General features: G+C 32.9%; 1 protein-coding gene across 4 annotated transcripts in view; it reads left to right on the top strand.

The window, feature by feature from the left end:
- The window catches only part of LOC115212821 (dual specificity mitogen-activated protein kinase kinase 7-like), an 83410-nt gene extending 55924 nt beyond the window's left edge, over nucleotides 1-27486 (top strand). For all 4 annotated transcript variants that reach the window (XM_029781588.2, XM_029781578.2, XM_036501450.1 and 1 more), the window contains 11 exons: nucleotides 8391-8496; nucleotides 11961-12027; nucleotides 13940-14053; nucleotides 14938-15057; nucleotides 16830-16937; nucleotides 17473-17524; nucleotides 18028-18155; nucleotides 20767-20847; nucleotides 22208-22350; nucleotides 23353-23398; nucleotides 26987-27486. In XM_029781588.2, coding sequence (XP_029637448.2) covers nucleotides 8391-8496; nucleotides 11961-12027; nucleotides 13940-14053; nucleotides 14938-15057; nucleotides 16830-16937; nucleotides 17473-17524; nucleotides 18028-18155; nucleotides 20767-20847; nucleotides 22208-22350; nucleotides 23353-23398; nucleotides 26987-27076 — 1055 coding nt within the window. In that variant the 3' untranslated portion in view covers nucleotides 27077-27486. The remainder of the gene's footprint in view (nucleotides 1-8390; nucleotides 8497-11960; nucleotides 12028-13939; nucleotides 14054-14937; nucleotides 15058-16829; nucleotides 16938-17472; nucleotides 17525-18027; nucleotides 18156-20766; nucleotides 20848-22207; nucleotides 22351-23352; nucleotides 23399-26986) is intronic.
- The last annotated feature ends 14 nt before the right edge of the window (nucleotides 27487-27500 follow it).

Below are 27500 nucleotides of genomic sequence, written 5' to 3'. Positions count from 1 at the left end.
CACCAGGCCTGCATGACTCAAACACCTCCTCCCACAAGCCACACACATAAAAAGCAACACTCTCTCACTTTCCACAGGTTCTCCACTTCTAAGCCCCATCCTAATTCTCTCATACTTAACTCTCTCCCTCTCAAACCTTGAACAACCATCATGCACTATCTTCCTCCATCCATCATGGTCTTGTGCCTCCCTCTACCAATTACCAGCTGTAATTCCTGTCTGTATTAGAGCATTTTTAAGGCAATCCTTAAACCTTAGCTTAGGCTTATGTGCTGGTCTCCTGCCATCTTCCAGCTCACCATACAATAGCTGCTTGGGCAGTCACTCATCACTCACCCTTACCAAATCCCCCCCTCCCACCACCTCAAACGTCTTTGCAAAATCATTGACTCTATACTTCTACTGCCACTCCTCTCAAGCACCCCCACATTACTAATGGCCATTTTCCAGCTTATCCCCAAAATGTTTCTCAGACAGTATTGATGAAATCTTTCCAATTGCCTTACCAGCCTACGTAAACAACCCATGTCTCACTTCCTTATAGCAAAGATGGGAGGACGCATGTGTTACATACCTTAACTTTAATTTGTGAAGATATATTATGTTGTTTCCACAGATGCCTATCAAGCCTACCAAAAGCACTACTAGTCCTGCTGATTCTGTATGAAATGCCATCATCAAGACTAGCAGAGCTCAAGGTACTTCCTAAATAAATAAATCTAGGTACTGTCTCCAACCTTTGACCATTCAGTTATAAAAGGTTCCACATACATCTTGGAGGGAACAGGCTGGTTCATTATAACACTCTCTCTCTCTCTTTTACTTGTTTCAGTCGTTTGACTGCGGCCATGCTGGAGCACCGCCTTTAGTCGAGCAAATCGACCCCGGGACTTATTCTTTGTAAGCCCAGTACTTATTATATCGGTCTCTTTTGCCGAACCGCTAAGTAACGGGGACATAAACACACCAGCATCGGTTGTCAAGCAATGCTAGGGGGACAAACACAAACACACACACACATATATATATATATATACGACAGGCTTCTTTCATTTTCCGTCTACCAAATCCACTCACAAGGCATTGGTCGGCCCGGGGCTATAGCAGAAGACACTTGCCCAAGATGCCACACAGTGGGACTGAACCCGGAACCATGTGGTTGGTTAGCAAGCTACTTACCACACAGCCACTCCTGATTGTTAGACCCAATGCTGCAGAAATCATATTAACCATGTGTTGCATATCTTTCTGAGAATGTGCTAACAGGTCACAATCATATGCATACAGAAACTCAACAAGGTGAGAATGCAGAACTTACGTTTTGTCACAGTCTTTTGAGATTGAACAGTTTTCCTGTTGTCCTATATCTTATATAGACCCCTTCAGAGCAATCTTTAAAAGCTGTTTCAAATACTATCGTGAAATATATAGAAAACAGTGTAGGAGCAGGAATATCATCTTGCTTTACACCATTTTCTATAGAAATTGGATCTGATAAAGTGCCTCCAAAATTCTCTCATTTCCATCTTGTCATGAAATTGTCTAAGCATTCTCACAAATTTTTCAGGGCATCCTAGCTTTTTTGGGATCTCCCAAAGTGCAATTCTATTAATAGAATCAAATGCCTTTATTATGTCAGTGAAAACCTGGTATAAGTCCATATCCTGTTCAATGCAACTGTCTAACTGAAAATATCATATCCATAGTACTCCTACTATCCCTAAACACACACAGCGATTCTGGTAGAACCTCATCAGCAATATGCAGAAGCAATCTATCCAGCATTACCCTACAGAGGACCTTTCCAGCAACAGCTAACAGACAGATACCGCGATAATTATCACTGACATCCTTTCCATCTTTATATTTATATATCTCCATAGTTGCATCACACCAATCCGGAGGAACCTCTTCACTTTGCCAAACCCTCTGAATCACATCTGTCAACATTGCACAAAGATGATCACCACCATATTTATATATCTCTGCACCTAGTCCATTCATACCAGGGGCCTTTCCATTGTTCAATTTCCTGATTGCTGCTGGTCTCTCGGGTATATTATCAAGAAAAGAGAGATCAGCTTCAATGGGTCTGTATATATATATATATATGCATGCATGCATACATACATACATACATACATACATATCTATATCTATCTATCTATATATATATGTATATATATATAAATATATATATGAAAAAACAAGTGAAAAATAGAAAATGCTAAAATAATTTTATAGTGAACATTTCAGTACCGGTTTCGGTCATTTTGAGACCTTTTCAACTGTAACGATTAAATAATTAAATTTAGAAAAATTAGAAGAAAAGTTTTTTTAAAAGAATATTTCTATAGTAGTGTTCAGATTTAAGTGGCATTCTGCCTTTCTCTGACTCCCTTGTTTGCACTTGTGTGTCGGAGACGACTTAAATATATATATATATACATACATACATACATACATATCTATATCTTTCTATCTATATATATATATGTATATATATATATATAATATATATATATATATAAATATATATACATACATACAAACATAAATACACACACACACACATATATATATATATAAATTTATATATATGCATATATATATATATATATATTTATATATATATACATATATATATATATATATATAAATTTATTGCAGTTAGTATATAATTTATAATATGTATGCTACAGTGAGTAAACAAATGTAAATATGTGTGAGGAGGATAGCTAGAAGAATTTACATCTGTTTACTTTCTATAGTGTTGGCATTGTAGATTGCAGGCTAACTCTATTGATCTTAGGCTTTCTAATACATGGTGTTTGTGCAAAATATATATATATATAATTTCTGTGTTTCTGTCGTTTCTGTTGTAACTTTGTATTTTGACAAATATGTATTGATAAAATAAGTACCAAGCTGATATAAATACTTGGGTTAATATGATCAACCGAGCTCTTAAAGTTTTGTACCTTTGCATTGCTTCATGCAGTCCAGTGACTGAAACCAATAAGAGGTATAAGAATATATCTAGAACAGGTTGCTTTTCATATTAAATGTTCAACTGGTGGTTAATCTTTAAATCAAGTTAGTCCTGTTGCTTCGTGTGTTACCTTGGACACAAAGGTGAAAAAACTGAGAATGAGTTCAAATGTTTTGTGTATTTAAAATGTTGCACCTAATTGTATATGTCTTAGTTCATCCTAGCTTTTGGGAAATAGGTCTGAAATCATCTAAGAATGTTACTATAGATTAATCAGTGTTCTATCCAGAGGATGTTTTCTGCTAAATATTTGACCAAGCCTTATCAACCTGCTGTGATTTTAGAGATCGACAAATTATATGTAATCTTATACAGACCCTCAGACCTTCTCTCAGTTAATGTTATTTTGTATTACAAATATATGGTATGATTATTTTATCTCTTACAAACAAATCTATGGCTCTTTGCCTGACATTGAATGAGTAGGATCATTTGGTTCACTTTAATAAAAAGGCAGTCATACACCAATGACTTATCTTGTTATCACTTAATTTTGTTAATTTTAAATTAATTATATTGTCAACATCCTGTCTCTGTTGGACAAAAATTGAGAAAACTAAATAAAAATGGAAAGACAAACACATAAATATACCTATAAATATTCATCTACAAGGCTTGCTAGATAGAATGATGCAACACATATTGACTTTACCAAATACATTAATAGCTTCTGTGTTGTGAACTTGAATGAACCAAGAATTAAAATTAGACTGCAGTTTCAGTATGTTAAGAATTTACTTCTTACTCTAAAAAATTCACCTATTTTGGAGTGCCTATCTGAAATGGCAGTGATAGGTTGAACCTGACAATTGTTAGCTATAGTCAATTTTCAGATTCGGTGATAAATCAGTATGTTCTTGATGTGGCTGTACTTAGATTTCAGTATACAGTTGTTCTTGCTTATCCTTAAGTCAGCCATGATACCTAGATCTAAGATAATGGCAGGACTACATTGTCTAAGCATGTCCTTCCTTTCTTAACCCTTTCGTTACCAGACCGCCCAAAGCCACCCGAAAAAAATTTTGGTTAATGTCACCAAACTGCCCAAACCCGCCTGTATTTACCTATTCATATTTAAATGAGAATATCAGAGCAAATCTCTTTAGTACATTCGTGAAAACACTGATTATACTTCGTAAACAGTTCATCTACAGTTTTGTACAATGATCGAAGTGTAATTTTAATTCTGTGAATTTTGGGAGATTTTTTTCCAAAATTTGTTCCTATTGTGTTTTCAAAATTTGTAATTCTGACAAAAAATGGATACGAATTTCATTATATCAAGCAGCAAGTCAGAATTCGAAGTATTTTTTACTGAAGACCTTGATAAATCTAACTCTATGACTGAAAAAAAAAAGCACGTGGTATTTGATAATGAATCTGATGTTTCATTTTCCGAAAGTGAAAACAGTGAATCCGAGAGCTCCGATAGCGATAAAGAAAATGAATTGGCACCTGAATGGAGTGAAAATTTAAAAACTGTTTCTTTCGGTGATTTTCCTGAAGAAACTGGACCAAGCCACAGACTTTCCCTGGAGAGTAAAGCCCTAGGCTATTTCTTTTTACTTTTTCGAATGAGCCTATTTGAAATCATTACGGCGGAAACGAACCGTTACGCTAAATGTAAACAAAACGAAAGAAAGGATAGTTAGTGGTTTCCCACAATCTTAAATGAAATTAAGACTATTTTGCCATAAATATTATTATGGGTATCAGAAAGTTACCCAGAATAACAAATTCTATCGTAAAATTTTGTTGTATACCCAATTGAACATTAGCTAATAACCCATTTTCTATAGCGATGTTTGAACAAAATTTTAATAATTTTATATTTTGTTGAATTTACCTGTATCTACCTGCAATTAGAGTCACTTTGTGACAAAAATTATAGTATAGAATTGGTTGAGAACATTTCATTAAGTTATCTTCCAAAAATCGCGTTAATATATTGATAAATAAAAAAGTTATAGTTGTTTAATGAAACCAGACTAAATTTATGATTATGTGAGAAATTAATTGAAACACATAAGGGGTGTATTTTGGTCAGAAATATAGTAACGAAAGGGTTAAGGTAGTAGGGTGTGATTAAGGGATTTTTTTTTTTTTTAGCTAGTCAAGTAGCCATAGCGATGCTCTCTGGTTGGCTCCTTTTGTCACCATGGTCGTTTGAGAAAAAGTAGCAAAACAAATAGCTAAATGTATCCAGTTTCCTGTTGTTTTCTAACCCTTTAAGCTAAGACTTATTTTGGATCTTTAGATGTCAAGAAATATTTCATAGTTAGGGTTTTAAAGAGTTTTAATATTATGTTGTGGAAAACATTTTTGTTATATATGAAGGAGGATCAAGATTTGAGTAGCTAATGATTCAAGAGTCCTATACTTTATATCTACTTCAATGCTATGTTTGAATATAAACATGTATTTGTTGTTGTTCAGTTGGTGCATTCAATCTAATATAATTAAGGCTTCCATGTAGTTAACATTTTCTTTTAACATCTTTTTCTAATACTTGTTAATCCTGACTTTCTTGAAGTTACCATTCAGATAATAAGATATTTTAGCTACAAAATATTTTAACTACAAGACATTATTAGAAAGATGTCTCCTGAATATGGCTTGAAAACTTAGACCAACTGCCTGTGTAGCCAGTGCATTGTTAGTGTAAATTCAGCTTTGTGAAGGGCTCAAGTGTTTGTGTTGATGAAGGCAAGAATCTAGTGTTATGCAGATATCTTTCCAGTGATCTCACTTAAAAGATAAGTCAATTGTCTGGTATCTTTATAAAAAAAATAGCAAAACCCAAAGTTAATGCTGTATTATCAATAGCATTGGAATCTTAAATTGATGTTATACAAGGAGTAGTTATTCTCAATTATTTTTAAAAAATCATTCTTACTTTGCTCTTTATGTTGTCAGCATTCACTATTTCTATCTTGTTTTAAAATATCTTTTTTTTTTGTAATGTTTCTAATTCAATACAGTCCTTTTTTCCTTATTCATAATTTATTTCCTATCATTATTAACAATAATAATGATAATTACATATTTTTTTGAGGTGTATAATGAAGATAAAATGAAAACTTTCGATTATTTTGCAACAGTATAACTGCTTGTATATGTTATTATTTGCCTGTTTTTTCCTTTTAATCAGTGTCCATGTATCTTAACACAACATATGGGTGTTTTATATATATATATATATATATATATATACATACATATATATACATATACATACACACATGTATTCATACATGCATACAAATATAGTATGTAAAATATATGTATATATATATATATATATATATATATATATGTATGTGTGTACACACACACACACACACACATATATATATATATACATACATATATATACATATACATACACACATGTATTCATACATGCATACAATATAGTATGTAAAATATATGTATATATATATATATATATATTATATATATATATATTTCTAGCATTCTAGCCTTTCTATGAAGCCCTAATTGTCTTACTTTCAGCTGTTATCATTCTTCTTTTTTTTTCAGAATTCTGTTCGCTATTTTACTTATTATTTTCTAAATGTAGCCTCTCCATTACCTGATTTCTGCTTTGTCTCCTCCCCAATGTAAATGATATACTTCTATAATAATGATTAAAATTCTAGTGGGGTACAAAATCACTAATGACTTTACTTCTTTTGCCAATGATAATATCTAATATTTGATTGCAACTTCCTTTAGTTAAGTCAGTACATTACATTATTCCTTATGGAATTGGGCCACTTTAATGTATTTAAATATTTTCTGCTAGCTTTTGGAAAAAGCAAAACAAAAGTCAATGAATTGCACAAAGAATAATAATAAATGTATAAATAAAAAGTATTCAATTGAATTGAGTGATGGTGAGGTATATGGCATACATCAAATTATTGATTGATTTTTATCATTGGCATGTACTCTTCTGGGAAGAATCATTTTTGATTAGAAAGATTTGGTTGCTATGATTCTTCCGTTCCAATCAATATTATATTTGGCTTTGGATGTTTGAAAGTTTCTATTAATCTCTCTCATTTCTCTTTGTAACCATTTATTCTAATGTAAGTATTTTAGTTCTAAAAATATTGTCTAATAAAATTATCAGGCAACTATTTATTTATATATTTTTTTGGCTCATCAGCTTTAACTCACCAATAACACCAATTATATTTGATCAACCCAATTCCTTCTAATATATTTTTCTAGAAGCAGGAGCTTATAGTTCTTGTATACAATAATTTGTATCTCTCAACAATAAAAAATAGATTAAAAAAATGAAATTTCAAAATACTTATCTTAACAAATACTGTTATTTGTATCAAAATATTTTTATTGCTTTGCGTTTGCTGACATGAATATATGCCCATGACTTTTGTCTCATGTTTTATTCCATTTTCATTAACTAAAGTATACAAAGCTATGGTGTAAGCGTAAATGGAATAGTTCTTCAATAACAATTTTCATTGAACAAATTTCAATTAATATAGTTAAGGTTGATTGAAAATATATTAAAGAGCATTATTGCTTTTACAAGCATTCAAACTGAACCATCTGCCTGTGAAGTCTATGCAGTTGTCTGTATTTGTTAGATTTTCAATTCTTGATTGTTGCTGTCTTAAACTAGTTTTCTGTTGGAAATCTAAATTATTGTATACAAGTTAAATTTAATATACAATGTAAAGTTTGAATATCAGCTGAGCTTCTCAGTGCAGCTTTCTTGTATTGAGTTGGAGACTTTTGTGTATAGATGTGTATTATCTTGACTAAAATTGTTTAATTTTATGTCTTCAGCATAAACTATAGTAAACATTAATAAATATTGATTTCTTTTCAACACGAATTATTGTAAAAAGAAAAAAAAAGTAATTTAGTAGTCTGATATATTTCCTGTGATTAAACAATTTAAAAGCATTAAACAATTTGGAAAATAACAATAAAAAATTTACCTCATTATTTAAAACAATTTAAACTACATTGTTCTTTTTTTCTTTTTACTCAATAATAAATTTTGTTTTCTGCAAGATAATATGCCAATGCAAAGTCTCTTCCTCCTAATTATTCATTTTTAAACATCATTAACTTAATGATATTCACTCTGTTTGTCTTTTGCTTACTTGCTTACTACTCTTTTGTTTTTCAGGATAAAATTTACATTATTATTTTCATCTTAATATCGAATGTATGTGTTATCAAAATAAACTCTGTTCTTATTACTAGGGACTATTATTCCTTTCTTCAGTTGTTTAATGTCTTTTCACTTCTTAGAAGTATCTTAATTCATAGTTGTTATTGTTTACCTTCTTAGCTGGTGAGATTACTACAGGTCGCTCAAGTTCTGCACCATCATCTGGAAGAAGACGTCCAGGAGCCTTAGATTGCTACCCAAGTTCAGCTCTTAGGCAGCCTGATGGGTAAGTTATTTTTTTCTGTTTCAGTTTTGGATTTCACTATTTTAGTTTTAACAATTAATGTTGCTCTTTGTTTTCTTTTGACTCTCTAGTGTAGTAATTACATTGCCTAATTAGTTTTTACTTTTCAAATATTGCTTAGTATTTTTGTATATCTAAACCCTAAATATGTTGAAGTTGACTTTATTACAAAGATCAGATGACTGGATGCAGATGGTGCTGAAATATCTACTCATAAAGCAGCTCCTACATTTCATTGTGTTTATGGATAGAACACTTTATTCTGCATGGCTTAAATTCAACTAGCATTTGGGATTACATATTAAATAATTTGACATTGTTACTTTGTGTTAGATTGGTGTTCTACCTAGGGAAAATTTCTCATCTACTTAATGTCATCAGATCAAAGCTAGTAATTAGCACTTCAAAAACTCTTTAAGTTTAGGAAGTATTTTCTTTACAAAGAATAGGTAGGTGTTCTATATCTGCCAGAAGTTAGTATTAGTATTAGTTGGCAATTATATGCTAAACTAGTCATATTGTTATTACTTTAAGTTAGTATTAGTATTAGTTGGCAATTATATGCTAAACTAGTCATATTGTTATTACTTTAACACATACACTATTACTTATATAACAACTGAATATACATAACATTTTTTCTTTATATTTCAAATATTCTGAATTTTTTTTTCTATCTGAAATATGATAATGTATATCTTTATAAGTTAGTCATGAAGAAAGGAGGTAGTGAACCATGACTTTTGCAGGCCCTCTTAGATTGATGACATTGATGTTGCTGATGTTCAGCTTGAAGTAAACAACTGAGAGTGTCTATGAGACAACCTTTTTTAGGGCTAAAGACTAGATCCATGATTGGAGCAAGATTCTGACTAGATAGAAAGTGATGTGGTTGTAGAATGGTATTGTAGATAGTCATTAAATCTAAGAGATGGATTTGGAAAAGCTCCTTGTTAAAGAATCTTTAGCAAAGAAGGAAATCTGAAGTATGCACATATTTTGCATCTTGAGAATCAGAAACATGAGATGACCCAGATAACAAGACAGTATACTAGAGAGAATTGAGATGTTGGAGAGATGTGTGTTTGGAATGTTATTGGCACTTTCCCTCACTAACACCAATAAGAAAGAGACTTAGAAATGTTACATGATGTTGTTGATTAAAGAGAATGGATGGGAGAAAGAAGACCTATTCCATATAGACCCATCAGAGAGACTAGTTGCATGAATTGACAACTGTATGGTTGAAAGCATGGTTAAAGGTATAAAGGCAAGGAAAGCAGAAAGATTATCAGTGATAGTCACTCAGATAATTAATATATCTCAATAAGTACATCATATTCTAATTAGTCCCATAATCAATCAAATGGTTGGCACTGCAGTATCATATTCAACTGCTACAAGGACAAAGATGTGGTAAAGAAAGGCAATTACAGTTGCCTCTAATTGGTGGACTAGTTTGTGAAAGTAATAGAAATAGTTTTAGCACAACAGATGAGGATAAACTCTGCTGAAATACAGTTTGGTTTATGCCAGGATGAGGTACTACCAATAACCTTGGCCTACTGGCACACAGCTGCAGGAGAAATTCTTAGCTAGGTATAAGCCATTCTAGTGTCCTTGATAAAGAAAATGCCTTTGATAGAGTTCCATTCCATGAAGCCTGGTTGTTGCTAAGAAAAGTGAAAACAGATGAATATCTTGTAAGAGCCATGCAAACTATGTACAGAGATGCAGTCAGCAAGATGAGAGTTAGCAAAGGGTATAGTGATGAATTTAGCCTGCAGATAGGGGTCTACCAGTACTCAGTTCTCATTGTCCTTCTAGTTATTGTAATTCTCCTGGCTATAACAGAAGAGTTTAGGACCAGTTATATGTAGGAACTGCCAAAAGCTGATGATTTACTTCTTAAGAGCTGAATCTGTAGAAGATTTAGAGAAATTTCAGATGTGGAAGCATGCATAGAATTGAGAAATCTCGAAGTAAACTTAGTAAAGACTAAAGTTTTAAGTTACAACTGGGAAATTACCACATTTGATATGCAAGAAAGAAGTAAGAAGGAATTCCATATTCAGGCAGGTGGACAAAGAATGTAAGCTTCATATGTGGCAGGTGTATATAGGAACAGTCAGAAGTAAGAGTACACATGAAAGAAAGTCTTTCAGGTGCCCAGAAGACTTCCTTGAAATAGTTGATAAGCTTTTGTTTGAAATTTATTTATTTATTTTTATTAGAAAGCCTAATTAGCAGTAGAGGTTGGGTTTTTAAAACATAGTAGCCAGAATAAGAATGGAGTGGGGAAAAGTTCAGGGTGCAATCAAAGGCTTCCTCTCTCACTGTGAAAAGCAGATTATATGATACTCATTTATGATGCAACATTTTTTCTTGGTAATGAGACATGCTCCTTGAACACCAATGATCTGTGAAGGTTAGGAAGAAATAAAAAGTGAGAGAAAAGTTGAATATAAAAGAAATTAGATGAAGTGTGCAAGAGAGAAGACTGCTGGTATGAGCTTACATGGTGGAATCAGTTGGTTAAAGAAGTGCATAGTGCTCACAGAGGTAGATAACTTATGTAGAGTGAAACCTAGGAAGAAATGGGGTGAAGTAGTGGAGGCTGATTTCAAAAACCTGAGCCTCATTAAGGTAGCACAGTGTTGGAGAAGACTCAGCCACCCGTACAAGCATGGCAAAAAGGACATTAAAGTAGTGATGATGGTAGAGATTGGGATTTGGATCTGTCTGTATTCAACTCCTGCATCACTCTTTATCACTCTACATCTGTTCTATCATGCCACCTCTGTAACAAGGGATGTCATCAGACTTATATGTATCCAGTCTCCCCTACCAGCACTCTTCTTTATTGACATCTATTACACCTTTTTCTTCTACTGTCATCCATTTTTGTTTCTATCCACCACTTGCTCTCTCTCTTCTTTTTTTGTAATCCTTTACTTTCTCATACATTTCTCCATCACTTATCACTGGCATACATCACTCAGTTGTCAGCTTTAGAACAGAGACAATGAAGAGTAGTGAGGGCTCTCTAATTTTGCAGATTAGTACTAGTGTCTTGATAAAATACACTCTATAAAGTATTTAATGTCAGGAAATGCATCCCCAATTGTAGAAACCATGTCAAAACCATGTCAATTCCCAAATAAGGATTGATTCAGAGCATGAAAATTTATCCAGCTCCCATCATCAAGAAAAGAGGGCATAAGATGATGATGATGATAATGAGTGAAAAGGATCGGAAATTAAGAGAGAGAAGTTGTACATTGTGTTATTGGTTGAACCATTACCAATTGATTAAATGGCTTTCTTTTATATACAGCCTTGTATGTTTCTGTGTATTACAGCAGCCCTATCTCAGATATGCAGACAGTACTTATACTCATTATCTCATCATTTATGATTTTGCTTTTTCACTTTTCTATTTTCAGAGCTGAAATTGAACAAAAGTATCAAGAAATAATGCAACAGACTGGTATTTTAAACTTGAATGGTCAGGTAATTTACTGATTTATTTATTTATTCTCCAGATATATTCTTTGAACAGCAAATGTTTGATAGTCAGGTATCCAAAGAAGATGCTAGTATTTAGTAAGCTCAATATATTAAATGTTGCAGCCAAGTTTTCTCAATAAGCACATCACCAGCTTCAAAATGCTGATTGTCTTTTAATTCTTTAAATCTTAAACTAGTATGCTGCCTACATTGTCCTTCATTATTAAGAACTTGTGTTATCTGCACCAACTGCACTATCCTCCTTGTATTTAATAGCAGGTAGTGGAGAGAATTTCAATTTCGTTACATAGTTTTCTACAATATAGTTTTAGCATCATCTCTGACTTGGGTCTGGTGTACCAACTCTTAAGAGTCATATCCACAAAAATTTAGAGTTCAGAAGAATGTTTGCAGAATTCTAGTGGCAGAGGGTCCAAAAACTTGATGTGAAGTGGGTGCAAGAGATTATTGGAGTGCACTTCAACTGTTGTGGGAATTATACATGCATATGTTCTGTGACTTTCTTGCCATATACTGAGCATGCATTTAGACATGTATCCTTTCACAACTGCAAGAAGGATATGAACTGGGAGAAGAACCAGAGGGATGGTCTTTTGAAAGAAAGGACTAGGTATAATGGTTACTACAAGATGGAAGTGGGTGGGAAAGGAGGGAGTGCAAGACCAGCCAACTCTGAGAAACAGGTCATTACAGTAGCGATAGAAACGACAGAGAGGAGACAGCATGTCTGTGAGCCAAAGCCTGGAGCATGTCCATTAGGAATTGAATTCCATTTAGTCGAGTGGCCCTTTTCAGGATGCGGTCCAAGAAATCTATGTGTAGTACTCATTATGGGCCTCATTTTAGCCTTTTGGTATATCAGCAGTTGTTAGGAGCTGAAATATTTTACTGGCTTCGAAGAGAAGAGCAAGTCTTTGGAATGCAATCTTAGCTATGCTAAGAATCTGCTTTTACCAGAGAAGATCCTTGGAGATAGAAAAACCATGCATTTTGCACAACTGTGAGAGCTATTAGTTGTATGCTGTTCATATTTAGTGGTGTGGTTTTTTTTTTGTCTTGATATTAGTAGTCCTGGAGTTTTTTGCTGTTAAAAGAACAAGATTGGCACGGATCATCTAAAGGATGCTCACAAGGTCTCTGTTTATGTAATCAATAAGGTTTGGCTTGAGGTGTCTAGTTTGCTTGTGGATTGTACATGGTTGGGGTTACTTAGTAGCAATGAAGGGTTGTGTTGTCTATGTAAGAATGAACATTGTTGGATGTGGCAACAAATAGGTCAGTGGATTTGTTTCTCTGAAGTATATATAAAACATTTAAAATTGCTGACTTGGTAAAAATAGCAACAAAATATACCAGGGTTTTTTAAAATACAAAATTACCCAAGAAATACATTGAATAAGGCATAAAAATGTAGTTTATTGTTTCATCAATGATGTTTGCGTGGAAGATGAAAATTCTGATTATTAGATGTTCCGCATTTGGATACATTTTTGGTGTCCATTTGATTATGGAGATTAAAAAGATTGTGACTACATTATAGCTAAAATTGACAGTATGATGATTATAGTTTGAGTTGAAAACTGCATAACTATCTCCTCTATCTAAAAGTTTAGCTTAATTTAGAAAACACTTGTAATCTTACTTCACCTTTCAATGAAATGAAGAAAGAAACTTTTTCTCATAAATTGTCTTTGAATTAAGAAAACTTGCTCAAATATTGTGGAAAAATGATTTTGTTATATGAAATTTTTTTTTTACAATACAATATTTGAGCATCTACTAAATGTCTTGAATAAAGTTTTAATGAAAATATTACCAAATATTGCATTAGGAGAAAAGAAAAAAATTGTAATAGAAGTGTTATGCATATAATTTTCATTATTTTTTTATCTAGAAACTTCCGAGTGACTGCAGTGATTTAGAGGCTCTAGGTGAACTTGGTCATGGTACTTGCGGGCAGGTGATTAAAATGAGGCACCGGAAAACAAGCAGTTTTTTGGCTGTGAAGGTAAATAGAAATAGAGTAAACAACATTATTGAATTTATTTCTAAAAGTAATTTTTAGCTTTTGGAGATTTCAGTGATTTTGTTTTGTCTTTATTTTTAACATAGATATTTTGAGAATATATTCAACTTTCGAATAAAGTTTTTAGTTTTTCTCAAAATTATTGTTGTTCGTCAATGAGAAGTCAGTCAATTGAAGTCGTTTAAAGTGTCTTTCAAATTGTTCTTTCTTAAACTTTTTTATTTATTGACTGTCATCAATATATATCAGCATTTTCAATTTTAATAGTTTGGTGTTGAATTGTTTGCAAATTTGACAAAATGAAATAAACAATATGAAGTATTTTATAAATAATTTAAATTAAACTTAGAATTTAGATATTCAGACATGCATTAACATTAAATTCCTTGTAGATGGTTTGAAGTTTAATATACTTTTAATGAAATTTTGAGTTTTATTGTGAAAATTATTACAGTTTATGGATTTGTATTTTAATTCCATGTCTTAAGGAAAGTATTTCATTTTAGCTTTAGAAACTATCATTTCTTTTAATTTCATCACTAGAGATTAAATTAATGATATTTGGTTTCATCTTTGCCAAAAAAGGCTTCAGTTCTGTTCAGAATCTAAGAATAAATTTGATTTGTATAGAAATTTTTAATGCTATGGGACTTCTTTAGTGTAAACTATTCTCATGTTTAATGTAACTTTCTGATGTGACATGACTTCTCTTCAAGAAATGTTGTTATTCTTTTTCCATAATATATGTTATCCTTTTATTCTGTGTTTTTTGTTTCTTCTTAATTTCAACCATAAAGATTTTGGCAATTTATTTCACTAACATTTGTTGTTCTCTTCAAAAATAAGTTATTCCATTTCCTTTTCAGCAAATGCGTCGCTCCAGTAACAGAGAAGAAAACAAACGGATAATTATGGATTTGGATGTTGTTATGAAAAGCCATGACTGCCCTTATATTGTTCAGTGTATAGGCATATTCATAACAACTGTAAGTATTCATAAAATTTATTATATTTAGAAAGGTTTTTGCAGGCTTGCATTTTGGTTACACTACAAGGATAGAAGCTAATGTTTGTTGAATCCCACTTAAACTAGCCATTTATGAAAACCATAGGAAAATATATTTTGGTTATCAGTTCCAGATGCTAGCTGCATGGAAAGATGTTGACTATGACATCTAGCACATCATCATTGTTGTTACTATTGTCACTTTTTTCATCACAAATTCATTCTGATTTCTTGATATGTTAAGAAGCGTGACTTAAATATTTCCTTCCATGTCGCACTTGGCTTGCCAGTGCACCTCACTACATTAGATTATCATTTTACAGCATTGTTTTCCATCATGACAATATTTGTTCTTTACTAGTGTTGCAAGTCTTCTGGATTTTCTGTTCATGTACCTCACCATGTGGCATCACATTACCAAAACACATCTCATACAATCTGTATTTTGATATAGAAAGAGAAAGATTTCAAAAACTGAGGATTATCAAGATGTTTATGAAATTTCAATGGTAGCTAACCATCATTACAGTTTCATAAACACATTGATAGTCCTCAGTCCAACCCATGCCAGCATAGAAAACAATGATGTTAAATGGTGATGATGATGATATCTGGCTCACCAAAGTTCTAATTCTTTAACAGTTTGTCAGAGATCCTCCTGTGCTTTTGTGTAACCATTGTTTACATTGACCATACATACAAAACACGACAGTTGTGTAATGATGAGAATCTCTCTGGTTTGTTTAGAAATCAGATTTTAATTGTAAATTTTTGAAAGAATTATATGAAAGATCACACACATATCATTGTCACTACCACCACCAACATCATCATCTTTATCACCATTATTAAATTGGGAAAAAAATTTTTCTCTTCCCTTTAGAATAAGAAAAAATTTTTTAAATGTTCAGAGATTGTTTAGAAATCAGATTTTAATTGTAAATTTTTTAAAGAATTATATGAAAGATCACACACATATCATTGTCACTACCACCACCAACATCATCATCTTTATCACCATTATTAAATTGGGAAAAAAATTTTTCTCTTCCCTTTAGAATAAGAAAATTTTTTTAAATGTTCAGAGAGCAAAAGACAGTGTATGTAATGATAATGGGATATGAGCATTACTTGTGGAAGATGTGCATAAGTTGGAGAGTAAGGAATTGAATATAATCTATCAAATGATAGTGGTAATTTATATGAAATTTAAAATTGGGACATTAAAGATATCAGTTGTGTTGTAATGGAGAGAGCTGGCAGAAATGTTAGCATGCCAGGCGCAATGCTTTGCGGTATTTCTTCTGTCTTTATATTCTGAGTTCAAATTCCGCTGAGGTTGACTTTGCCTTTCTTTCTTTCGGGGTCGATAAATTAAGTACCAGTTGCATACTGGGGTCGATCTAATTGACTGGCTTCCCCTGCCCCAAAATGTCAGGCCTTGTGCCTAGATTAGAAAAGAATGGAGAGACTGCTTGGGTCATCTGATGTGACTAAATCATGAGTGTTACACAGAGATGCTGCGTGTTAACAATAAAATGTATCTTGAGTATAGGAAAGCCAAAGTTGATATGTGATGATCTTATGATATTGGACCCCTCAGATAACATATGATTGAAGTAATATACAGAGCTGCTGACCTGTCTAGTCCATGCTAGCATAGAAAAACAGATATTAAAATGATGATGACATAATACAAATTACTTGAAAATATTTCCTAGAAAAATATATATAACATTATTATGCTTTCAGAGTGAAGTATGGATCTGTATGGAACTAATGGCTACTTGCTTAGATAAATTATTAAAGAAAACACGCATACCGATACCAGAAAAGATCCTTGGCAAAATGGCAGTTGCAGTGAGTATAATTCCTTGTTAATTTTAAATGGTCTTAAATATTTTGTTTTGCTTTGAGCAAAAGTTTTTCACATGGTGCAGTACTATATGTGTTGAGAAGGAATATTGTGAAAAGATTAATGTGTTAAAGTATTGTTTTGTGAAATATATACTTGACTTGTGTCTTACTGTAGCACATGTTTTTGTATGAATATTCTTTCTCGTGACATCTAGGAAACCAGTAACATGTACTAGTTCTGCATCTTTTGTTATAAAAAATTTAAATAAACCTTTCTTGAATATTATAGTAGATTTGTTGAAAGAAATTTAATAACTTGTTTGTATGAGCTCTGTTTTAAATCTTATTTGTTTTTAAGAACAATCCTATATGTTGGATTGACATATAGGTAGTTACATGATTTGTTGATCAGAACTATCTTTAACAATATTGTTACTAATAGGACTTATGGGTTGATGTTATTTATCTTTGTTGGTATCTAGTGAATATATGAAAAAGTAAGTAGGTGTTGTTCAGGTAAAATTTCTTTTTACTGTAGATTGTAAAAGCATTGAATTACCTTAAAGAACGACATGGTGTGATACACAGAGGTTAGTTGTATTCATCAACTTCTTGTTAGTTTTTGTATTTGTTTCTTTTATTAACATTAAACTCATTGAAGAGAATTTTGTATTGAAATACACATTAATGAACTAGTAAAATAGTTATAAAATTTTGTAAAATATATGAAGTTGAAATTATTATTTAAATTTTTCCTTATTAACGTAACTTTAACATTTTTCTTTTCCACATTTTCTGTAAATTTTAATTAATTGTTTGTATTTAATAAAACATTAAGATTTGTTAATTATGGAAAGAGAAAAATTGTACTAATGTTCATGTACCTATAAATTTCTTTATTATTAATAACTTTTTTCAAAAGAAAATATAAAAATGAATTTTACTTTCTACAAACTCATTTATATACTATTATACAGTGAAATAAATATCAGATATCTTTCCAGATATCTTTTCCTTCAAATAAGTAAATAGACAATAATGAAAGAAAATTACAACAGGTATTTTCAAGTTGTGCTTTTAATTTGCTTGTTAGATGTGAAACCCTCCAACATTCTCTTAGATGAAAAAGGCTCTGTGAAATTGTGTGATTTTGGAATCAGTGGCCGTTTAGTTGATTCCAAAGCAAAGACCAGAAGTGCAGGCTGTGCTGCGTACATGGCTGTAAGTAACTGAATTCATCTATTATAATTTAGTTTATAGTTTCTATCATAACTGTTCATTGCTACAATTTATTAAATAGAAGCAATTTGTATTGTGCTAGATTATACATTATCTTAAACTTAGTGTAACAGTTTTCTTAGACAATTTCAGTTGTTTACATATATATTGCTGAAATATACAATAGATAACTTTTCTTTCATACCCTTAATTAAAAGAGATTGTAATTGAAGCACACTGAGCAAGTATCTTCTACTAAAACTCAGATTGAGCAAAGACTTGTGAATGGATTTGATAGATGGAAACTGAAAAGCTTGTTGTGTATGTGTATGTTTGTGTCTGTCCCCCACACTGCTTGACAACTGGTCTTAAGAGACTGATAGAATAAGTACCAGACTTTACAAAATATATACTAGAGTCAATTTGTTCAGCTAAAATCTTTCAAGGCAGTGCCCCAGCATGGCTGTAGTCCAGTGACTGAAACATGTAAAAGATTAAAAATATATATATAAGTTTATATTATATTTATATCCTTATTTTCGTCATCGTCATCATCATCATCATCTGTCCATTCTGACATGGGTTTAACAGGAACTGATGACCCAGAAAACTGCATTGATCATCATTTGGCAGGTTTCTACAGCAGAAACTACTTTACAAAATGTATTGGATACCTTTTGTAGTGGTACCAGCTTTTGTGAGGTCACCAAGTAATGCAGAATACAAGACCTTTCAAGTGAATGAGGGTATAGTACGATAGAGAGACAAGGACATGTATCCTGTTGAGGAAGTGATATAGGACTTCCCCAGCTGGAGAGAGAGGGAGAGAGAAATGGTGATGTACAAAGTGAATATAAAAGAGAGAACAGGGATAGAGAAGAAAGGGTGGGTGGATAGGTAGATTCATAAGAGTGTAAAAGGAGTGTGATGGATAGTTAGAGATGAGGATTTAGGTGGATACAGTGAATGGGGCACATGATGAAGACATGGTAAATATCAGTTTCAGATGGACTGAAGGAAATTGGAGTAGGTTAGGGGAGGAGGAGAAGGTAAAAAGGGACTGTATGAAGTGTAGGTGAGAAAGGATAGTAATAGGGAGATAGTATGAAGCGTAGGTGAAAAGGGATGATAATAGGGAGACAATATGAAGTGTAAATTGTATTATTTACTGCATCCAAGAAGTGGTGTTGGTAGAAGAATGCTGGAAGAATAGGTGTTAGAAGATGAGTTGTGGGGAAAAGGCTTGACAAGACTTTATATTTGCTGAGATGGACTGCTCTTCTAAAGCACAGCATAATACCATTCATCTTAGACCTTTGTCATCTATTTCATGAGGCTCAAAATTTTGAGGTCAGTCTCCACTACTTTGTCCCCTGTATTTCTGGGCCTCCCTCTTTCACAAGTTCCATCCGCATTTAGCAATCAGCACTTGTGTGTGTATTTTACAAGTATGTATATATGTATTATATGCATGTGTATTTATATATGTACTAGCTGAATTACCTGGTAATACCCTGAAAAGTGGGGGTTATTTCCAGTTCCCATTCCCATTACACTGTTTCATGTCCTACCCCGTTCAGTTCCTGTTTAAATTACAATTAGATTTACAAATACACAATGATGTGGGATAGATTTACAAATACTGGCAAGTAATACAGTTGAATCATAAAACTGATTGATTGTAATGGTAAGTTGAATTGTTGGATGGTTGGAAGAATGAAAGGATTGACGATGTGCGGCTATGAAACAATCGACTAATGGTTGGTTATTACCATAGCAAAAAGTTGCACAAATCTGTCCTGATCAAGGCCTGTCTGTTACAGAAGGCATGATCAGACATAAAATAAATAAAAATGTATGTAAGACATTCTATTGTAAAAATTACCCGACAACAATGTGCTATTAATCTATGGAAGGAAATGAAAGACATTATATATAGTGTTATTGTTTCAGTATGTTGGTAAAGTAATAAATTTTAAAACAGTGATTTGAAAACAAATATAACACCTTACCTTTCACTTGTTAGTTTAACATCTGTTGTTGGACATATTGTAAAAGTTTTGACTGAGCATGCGATAGTTAATTCACCAAAGTGTATGCATTAAGTGATAGGTAAAAATTAAAGAACAAAGTATTAAAAATTGCCGTTCCTTTCAGTAAACAAATTCTCTCTCTTCCACTCTGTCTGTGTCTCGTTCTCTCTCTCTCTCTGTCTCTTCCTGTCTCCTCCTCTTCCCTGATATCAGCCACCTTCATTATGCCACCACATTTCCCTCAATCTAACATTTTTTGCACTCTTCTCATTTTATTATATAATAGCCCAACCCCTGTAGGGTGGCCCATTATCGATTTTTATTGAAATCCAATTAGCTTATAATTTAACTGGATGTTAGTTTAACATGTATGCAAAGTTTCATGAAGATTGGTTTGCTGATATAGTTAGCAAGAGGGTAACAGACAGTCAAAAATTGCCATTTATATATAAGATGATATATATATATACATACATATATTCACAAACTTACATACTTAAAAGAAATTACTGTCTAATTTTTTCATTGAATGTGAAACAAATAAAACCTTTTCATTGTTTTCCTTTTATTAATTTAAACAGCCTGAAAGAATTGATCCACCAGATCCAGAAAGGCCAGATTATGATATCCGTGCAGATGTTTGGAGTTTGGGGATCTCTTTAGTAAGTTATTAATCTCCTATTGCTTATGGTCTTTCGAATTTGATAATGAAGTCTTTTCAGCAACATAGTTAGAATGGATAATTTGCAAGGTCTTTTGGCTATTTATCTAGATGAATAAATGAATAGCTATATTTACCAAACACAGCAAGCGTGATGTTTATATCTGCATAGCGCCTCTTTGTAAATTTAGGATCCTGATTTTTAAGCTTTAGTGTATATAAAAATATATATTTATATGTGTGGGTGATTTTGTGTATTTGTATGAATGTGTAAGTTTTGGCTGCAAGTATTTTTCGACATAAATGAAATGTATGTTTTTATATTTTAAACATAAATGTTCGTGTGTATAATAAATATTTTAATTATGTAATTGTTCAATTTACCTTTTTTATAAACTTCAAAGCAGATAATGTCATAATTCTAAAAGAAATGTTTTATGAAAAAGCAAGCTGCTCCACTTTGGTAACAACTTGTAATTATTTTCATCTTTTATGAAATGTCTCACTTCGTAAAATATTGTTTAATTAATAAGCTACTGGTTATATCTTGCTGTTGATTTCTAAAAAGAATGAAATAGTGCTATACATGATTACTTTCAAATAGGAACTGTAAGAACTTTGTTATAAGAAAACAAAAATAAATTAAATTTGTGAATTCTTTGCATCTTTTTCTTCGTAATTCCTCAGTTTCAAATTCAGATTTCTAATCTTGCTTCATATTATGAAGAAAGGATTGTCTCCCTTGTAATAGTTGCCATCTATGTATTAAACTGTAGTCTAGAAAACTACAATAAAAATATTTGAAGAAATGAGTTGCAGAATTGTACCACTGTAATTGTTTGCCATTTTCTTTGATTTAGATTACATCATTTGTTTGATGTGCTGGTTAAACAATCAATCAGCTGTTTGCTAGTCAAAGTCTTTGTGTTGTTATTTGCAACCTTTTCAGAGATTTAGTGACCTCCCCTCTCATTCTAAGGTCTGCTTTAGAAAAAATATTCACTGGAAAGGTCCAAACTCTGGCAAAAGAAACTTTGCTAACTAACAACCAGTTAAACCAGCACATTAAACCAGTGATTGATTAGTTAGTTGATTAGACTAATAATAAAGAAGTGGATTTGAACCTGTGAGTGTGTTATTATTGGCACAATGACTCTCCCAAGACAACAAAATTTGTTTCAATACATGTATTCACATAAAAAATCTTGCAAACCAAATACAAAAATGAAGTTTTCATATTTCAGTATTGAATATAACTGAATTTTAACCAACAAAATACAAGTTTTTTACTATTCTTAAAAAAAGGATAAAATATCTTCTTAAAGAACTATTGATGTTACTTTTTTTCTGTTTCTTCACAGGTTGAACTTGCAACAGGTGAGTTTCCATACAAGAACTGCAGAACAGATTTTGAACTTCTCACAAAAGTGTTGCAAGAAGAGCCACCACTCCTCCCTCCCAACAATGGCTTCTCACTAGATTTTTGTTCATTTGTAAGGGATTGGTAAGTAGTTTTTAATATTTCCTCATGTTTTCACTTTTTTCTTTTTTCTATTCATTGGAACATCAGAAAAATGCTTTGTACTGGCTTATAGCAGAATTCTTGATGTGCCAAACAAAATGCTTAGCAGCATTTCTTCTGGCACTTTACATTCTGAGTTCAAATTTCACTGAGGTTAACTTTGTCTGTTATTCTTTTGGGGTTGATAAAATAAACTTCCAGTCAACTATTAAAGTCAATGTAGTTGACTATCCCTGTCTCACTAAAATTACTGGTCTTGTGACAAAATTTAAAACAATTATTATTATTATTAAGGTGGTGAGTTGGCAGAATCGTTACCATGCCGGCCGAAATGCTGAGTGATATTTTGTCTGTCGCTATGTTCTGAGTTCAAATTCTGCTGAGGTTGACTTTGCCTTTCATCCTTTCAAGGTCGATAAATTAAATACCAGTGAAACACTGGGGTCTATATAATTGACTAGTCCCCTCCCACCAAATTGAGGCCTTGTGCCACCAGAAGAAAGGATTATTATTATTATTATTATTATTATTATTATTACTACTATTATCATCATTATTATTATTACTATTATCATCATCATTATTATTACTATCATCATCATCATTATTATTACTACTACTACTATCATCATCATCATCATCATCATCATCATCACTATTATTACTATTATTACTATTATTATTGGGAGTTGATTGATTGGAGAAAGACTTGTACATTTGATAAATTTGCCTTATAATATTTGATTACCTGTGGTGAAGGATACCATGATAACAAATGGCTACGTCTGAATTGAAGATGCTTTACCACACTGACAAGATGATACAGGCCTCAAGAGAAATGCCAACATGTCATAATACAAAGCATATTATCATGGTAAAACTTGGCTATAGAATTAATAATTGCATATGCATATATCTACTTGTGTTCTTATGTTATCTCAATATATGTTTTCTTCATTAACATTTCTTTTTCCGTTTCTTCAGCCTAACTAAAGATTATAAGAAAAGACCTAAATACAAGAAATTATTGGTGAGTTGATAACATTTACTAATTTCAAGAATTATGCTCAATCCCAATGATCAATAGGTTTGGGCATTATGTAAATTTATCACAAATATGTAAATGAGTTTGAGTGTATCATCATCATCATCATTTTTATGTCTGCTTAATCTTTGTTTGTATAGATTGGACAAGATGTGAGCTAACTGCTGAGGACATGTACAGTCAAGAAAGGAATAATACTATTATGCTCCATTGGATGTGCATGTCTGACTAAATAGATTTGTGTTGTGAGAAAATTGGGCATAAGAGGAATCAGGTGTAGTGTGCAAGAGGGAATGTGTTGGTATGGTCATTTAATGTGCATGGATGATGACAAAGATATGCTGATCACTTTAAGCAGGTGGAACTTGAGAAAGAGAGAGATTTAAAATGGCATGACAAAGTAGCGAAGGCTGATCTTAAAATGTTGAACCTTAAGGTGGAGATGATAAAAGACTGTTTCATTGTGCTGAAGCAGACTTGTCTTTCATGGAGAAAGTGAGATACTAAACATCATTATATTTATCTCTGTACAGTCACTAGGCATTCATCCCTACGGCCGGGTTAGTATCGAAAGGGTTAAATTTTTCTCAACCTATCGTCTTCCTAACAACTATCCTTCTATCACTCTTCCAATAATGGTACCATCCAGCTGCGTTAATCATATTTCAACGGATTCTGCTCATATTTCATTCTCTTTGTGCTGTTAATTACCTCTTCCTGTCCTTGGAACCTCTTTATTTCCCATTGGTCAATCCTTTCTCTGCCTCCAGGTATTTTTTCATCTCCTCTGAGCTACATCTTAAGACTGCCTGCCAGAGCTCATATCTGCTATCAGTCTCAGCACTCTCAACCCCTTCTCATATCTACTATCATTGCCCCTGTCCTATGTCTCCCTCCCACTATAGGCATCACTACATACCTCTGACCCTGTTCCTGTTCCAATCTTTCTTCCTCCATTCTCCCATTCCACATATTTTCTCCCTATTTTTTAATCTATGTACAGGTTTATTAAACTTCTGCTCTCCATCTGTCCTCTATTACCACTTACCATCACCTTCTTCCTGAGTTCTTCTTCACCCACCCCCCTCCACTAATTGACCATTGATCTCAGTTCCACTCTTGTACTTCATTCACTACTTTCACCTTTATCCCCTCTGAAACTATTGGTCACTCTCCTCTCATACTCATGAATTTATCCACACACCCTTCCCAATCCTCTGTATTGTTTCTTACACTCACCTTCTTGTATCTTGAGAATATTTTTGACACCTTTCCACCAACATCTTTATCTTCTTTCTAGATTCTCCCACCCACTTTTATATAATGCAGGATAGCTGTTTCTCTTCTATTCCAGGACTCTTGTGCCGTCCTTCAGTCATAGCGTAGTTTCTCAATACATGGCACAAAGCCACTTCCGCACCCACCTCCGTACCCACTAGAATCTTACTCAGTTAAGGAAATCCTTTTTCAGTTTCTTGAAAGTTACTTGGTGATCTCACAAGTGCCTGTGTCATGAAAAAAAACAACACAGAAACACCTACTATACTCTGTAAAGTGGTTGGCATTAGGAAAGCTAATCAACATTGGGGCTTAATGTGGTCCTCCAGCTCATTGGATTCTGTCAAACTGTCCAAAATATGTCAGCTTCAAAGAAGGATGTTAAATGTTAATTATGATGACAGGCATATACATAAATGTGTGTGTGTGTAGGCATGGCTGTGTAGTTAAGAAGTTCATATCACAATTCTGTGGTTTCAGGTTCAGTCTTATTGCATGGCACCTGGAGTAAGTGTCTTCTATGTTAGCTCTTGGGTGATCAGTGTCATGTGAGGATATTTGTCTGTGTCCATCGAATGTGTTTCAGTGTTTATATATTCCATGCTTGTCACTGCTTGTGAGTAATGGCACTGATATTGACATTCCTTGTTGACATTATGACCAGTTGCTCTGTACTTTCAAAGACTTGTAGAATAAAGGTATCCCCTATGTCAAAATCAGGGACAGGTTGGCCATAAGATTTTATGGCTGGGTTTACTTTCTATCTCCACCCTCTGTAAAAAGCCATACTGACAAGGGAAATGGATGTTAAATGAATGAACAAATAATGAATACACACACACATAAAATACATATATATATATCAATTTATGGGGATTATATAGGTCATGGTCGTTAACTTCATTTTTGTTATATGGCAATTGCATCCCTAACTATGAGATGGTATGTTTTTATATTATGATGCAATATACACATAGTCAATGGATATCTTCCTTTTGAAATATGTATCACCTTGAACTGTGATTGTCCATTCTTATTTGTCTATTTATACATTCATATATGCATATAAACAAACAATGGCTTATAGTCTTGAGGTGTCAGTCAACCTAAGGCTATAGTAGAAGGCACTTGCCCAAATTGCCAAAGCTGACTTTGCCTTTTATCCTTTTCGGGTTGATAAAATAAGTACCAGTTGAGCACTGAGGTTGATAAAATAGGTAATTGCTGGCATTGTGCCAAAATTTGAAACCAATGTGTGTATATTCAAACCTGAAAGCATGTGGTTGTGAAATGAATTTCTTCAACACACTGCCATGTCTGTGCCTATGCTTATTGCTGTTTGTATAAGCATGTGTGTTTGTTTAAATGCGTGCTCTCTTATTAAAAAGTTATGTTTGGGCAGTGTTGTTGTTGTCACTTCTGTCAAAAACTTCTGTTTTGTGCATTCATAGACATGTAAAAAATAGCCAAGGGTTAGTGACTGGAAGGGCATCCGGCAATAAAACAAAAGTCTAAATAATGTATTCACTTGACCCATGCAAGCATGGGAAAATGGGTGAAATGTGAATGACTGATTTTATAGATATGTTTGTGTGTATATATATTTTATACCTATCAATGCCAGTATCATGTAACTGGCACCCATGCTGGTGGCACATAAAAAGCATCCATTACACTCTTGAAGTGGTTGGCATTAGGAAGGGCATCCAGCCATAGAAACCATGCCAAATCAGATTGGAACCTGGTGCAGCTCTCCAGCTTACCAGTTTGTCAAACCATCTAACCCATGCCAGCATGGAAAGCACACACTAAACGATGATGATGGTGATATGAGCATGTATATATTTGTGTATATTTATGCATGTGTGTGTGTGTGTGTGTGTGTTTGTGTAAAAAGTAGATGTTAAATGATGATGATGATTTGATACATGTTTGTATATCTATATATGTATACATACATGTGTGTGTGTGTGTGCACGTGTATTTGTGTGTGTATTGGCATTAGGCAGGGCATCCAGCTGTAGAAACCATGCCACAACAGACAGTTGGAGTCTGGTCAGCTCCTTGCTGGTCTGTTCCTGTCAAACTGTCCAACACATGCTGGCATGGAAAATGGTGATGGTTATATATATATATATATACATACATACATATATCTATATGTATGTATACATTTGTAATTATAGTTTGGAGCACATTTTATTCAATTTTCAACTTTTTGCTTATATTATTTTTTTTTACTTTCTGTGTATCAGTTTTTTAATAAGTGACATTGTTTTTTCTTTTTCTCTCCAGGAACACCCGTTCATAAAGAGATACGAGATCTTAAATGTAGACGTGGCTGCTTGGTTTGCAGATGTGTCTAAGTTAATGAATTCTTCATAAGCCACTCTAATCATTTAACTTGTGTGTTTGCTAAGTATGTGTGTGCGTATATCAGTGATGACTGCTACCAGAAGGGTGATTGTGTTGTAAGTACAATGCTGTGGTGTATTAATGTACCACATGTACACCACATAACTCTGGCAGTTGACTGCAATCAGGTGAGGCAGTCTGTTCATTATTTTTCCCAATTTTCTTTCAATTTTTTTTCTTTCATTTTAACATTCATTCACCATGGTTCCTGTACTCTCAGTTGCACATTCAACCTAGGTTATAGAACATGAGCTGAAGAAGGTTTCATATATATATACATATGTGGTTTTATACATTCATACACACACATATATGTATGTATGTATATATTGTTTTACAACACACAGACACATACACACTCACACATATATACATTTGCTCACACCTATATGTG

The sequence above is a fragment of the Octopus sinensis genome, linkage group LG1 (genome assembly GCF_006345805.1).
Source record: "Octopus sinensis linkage group LG1, ASM634580v1, whole genome shotgun sequence".
Lineage (NCBI taxonomy): Eukaryota > Metazoa > Mollusca > Cephalopoda > Octopoda > Octopodidae > Octopus > Octopus sinensis.
This window is presented reverse-complemented; position numbering and strand designations above follow the sequence as displayed.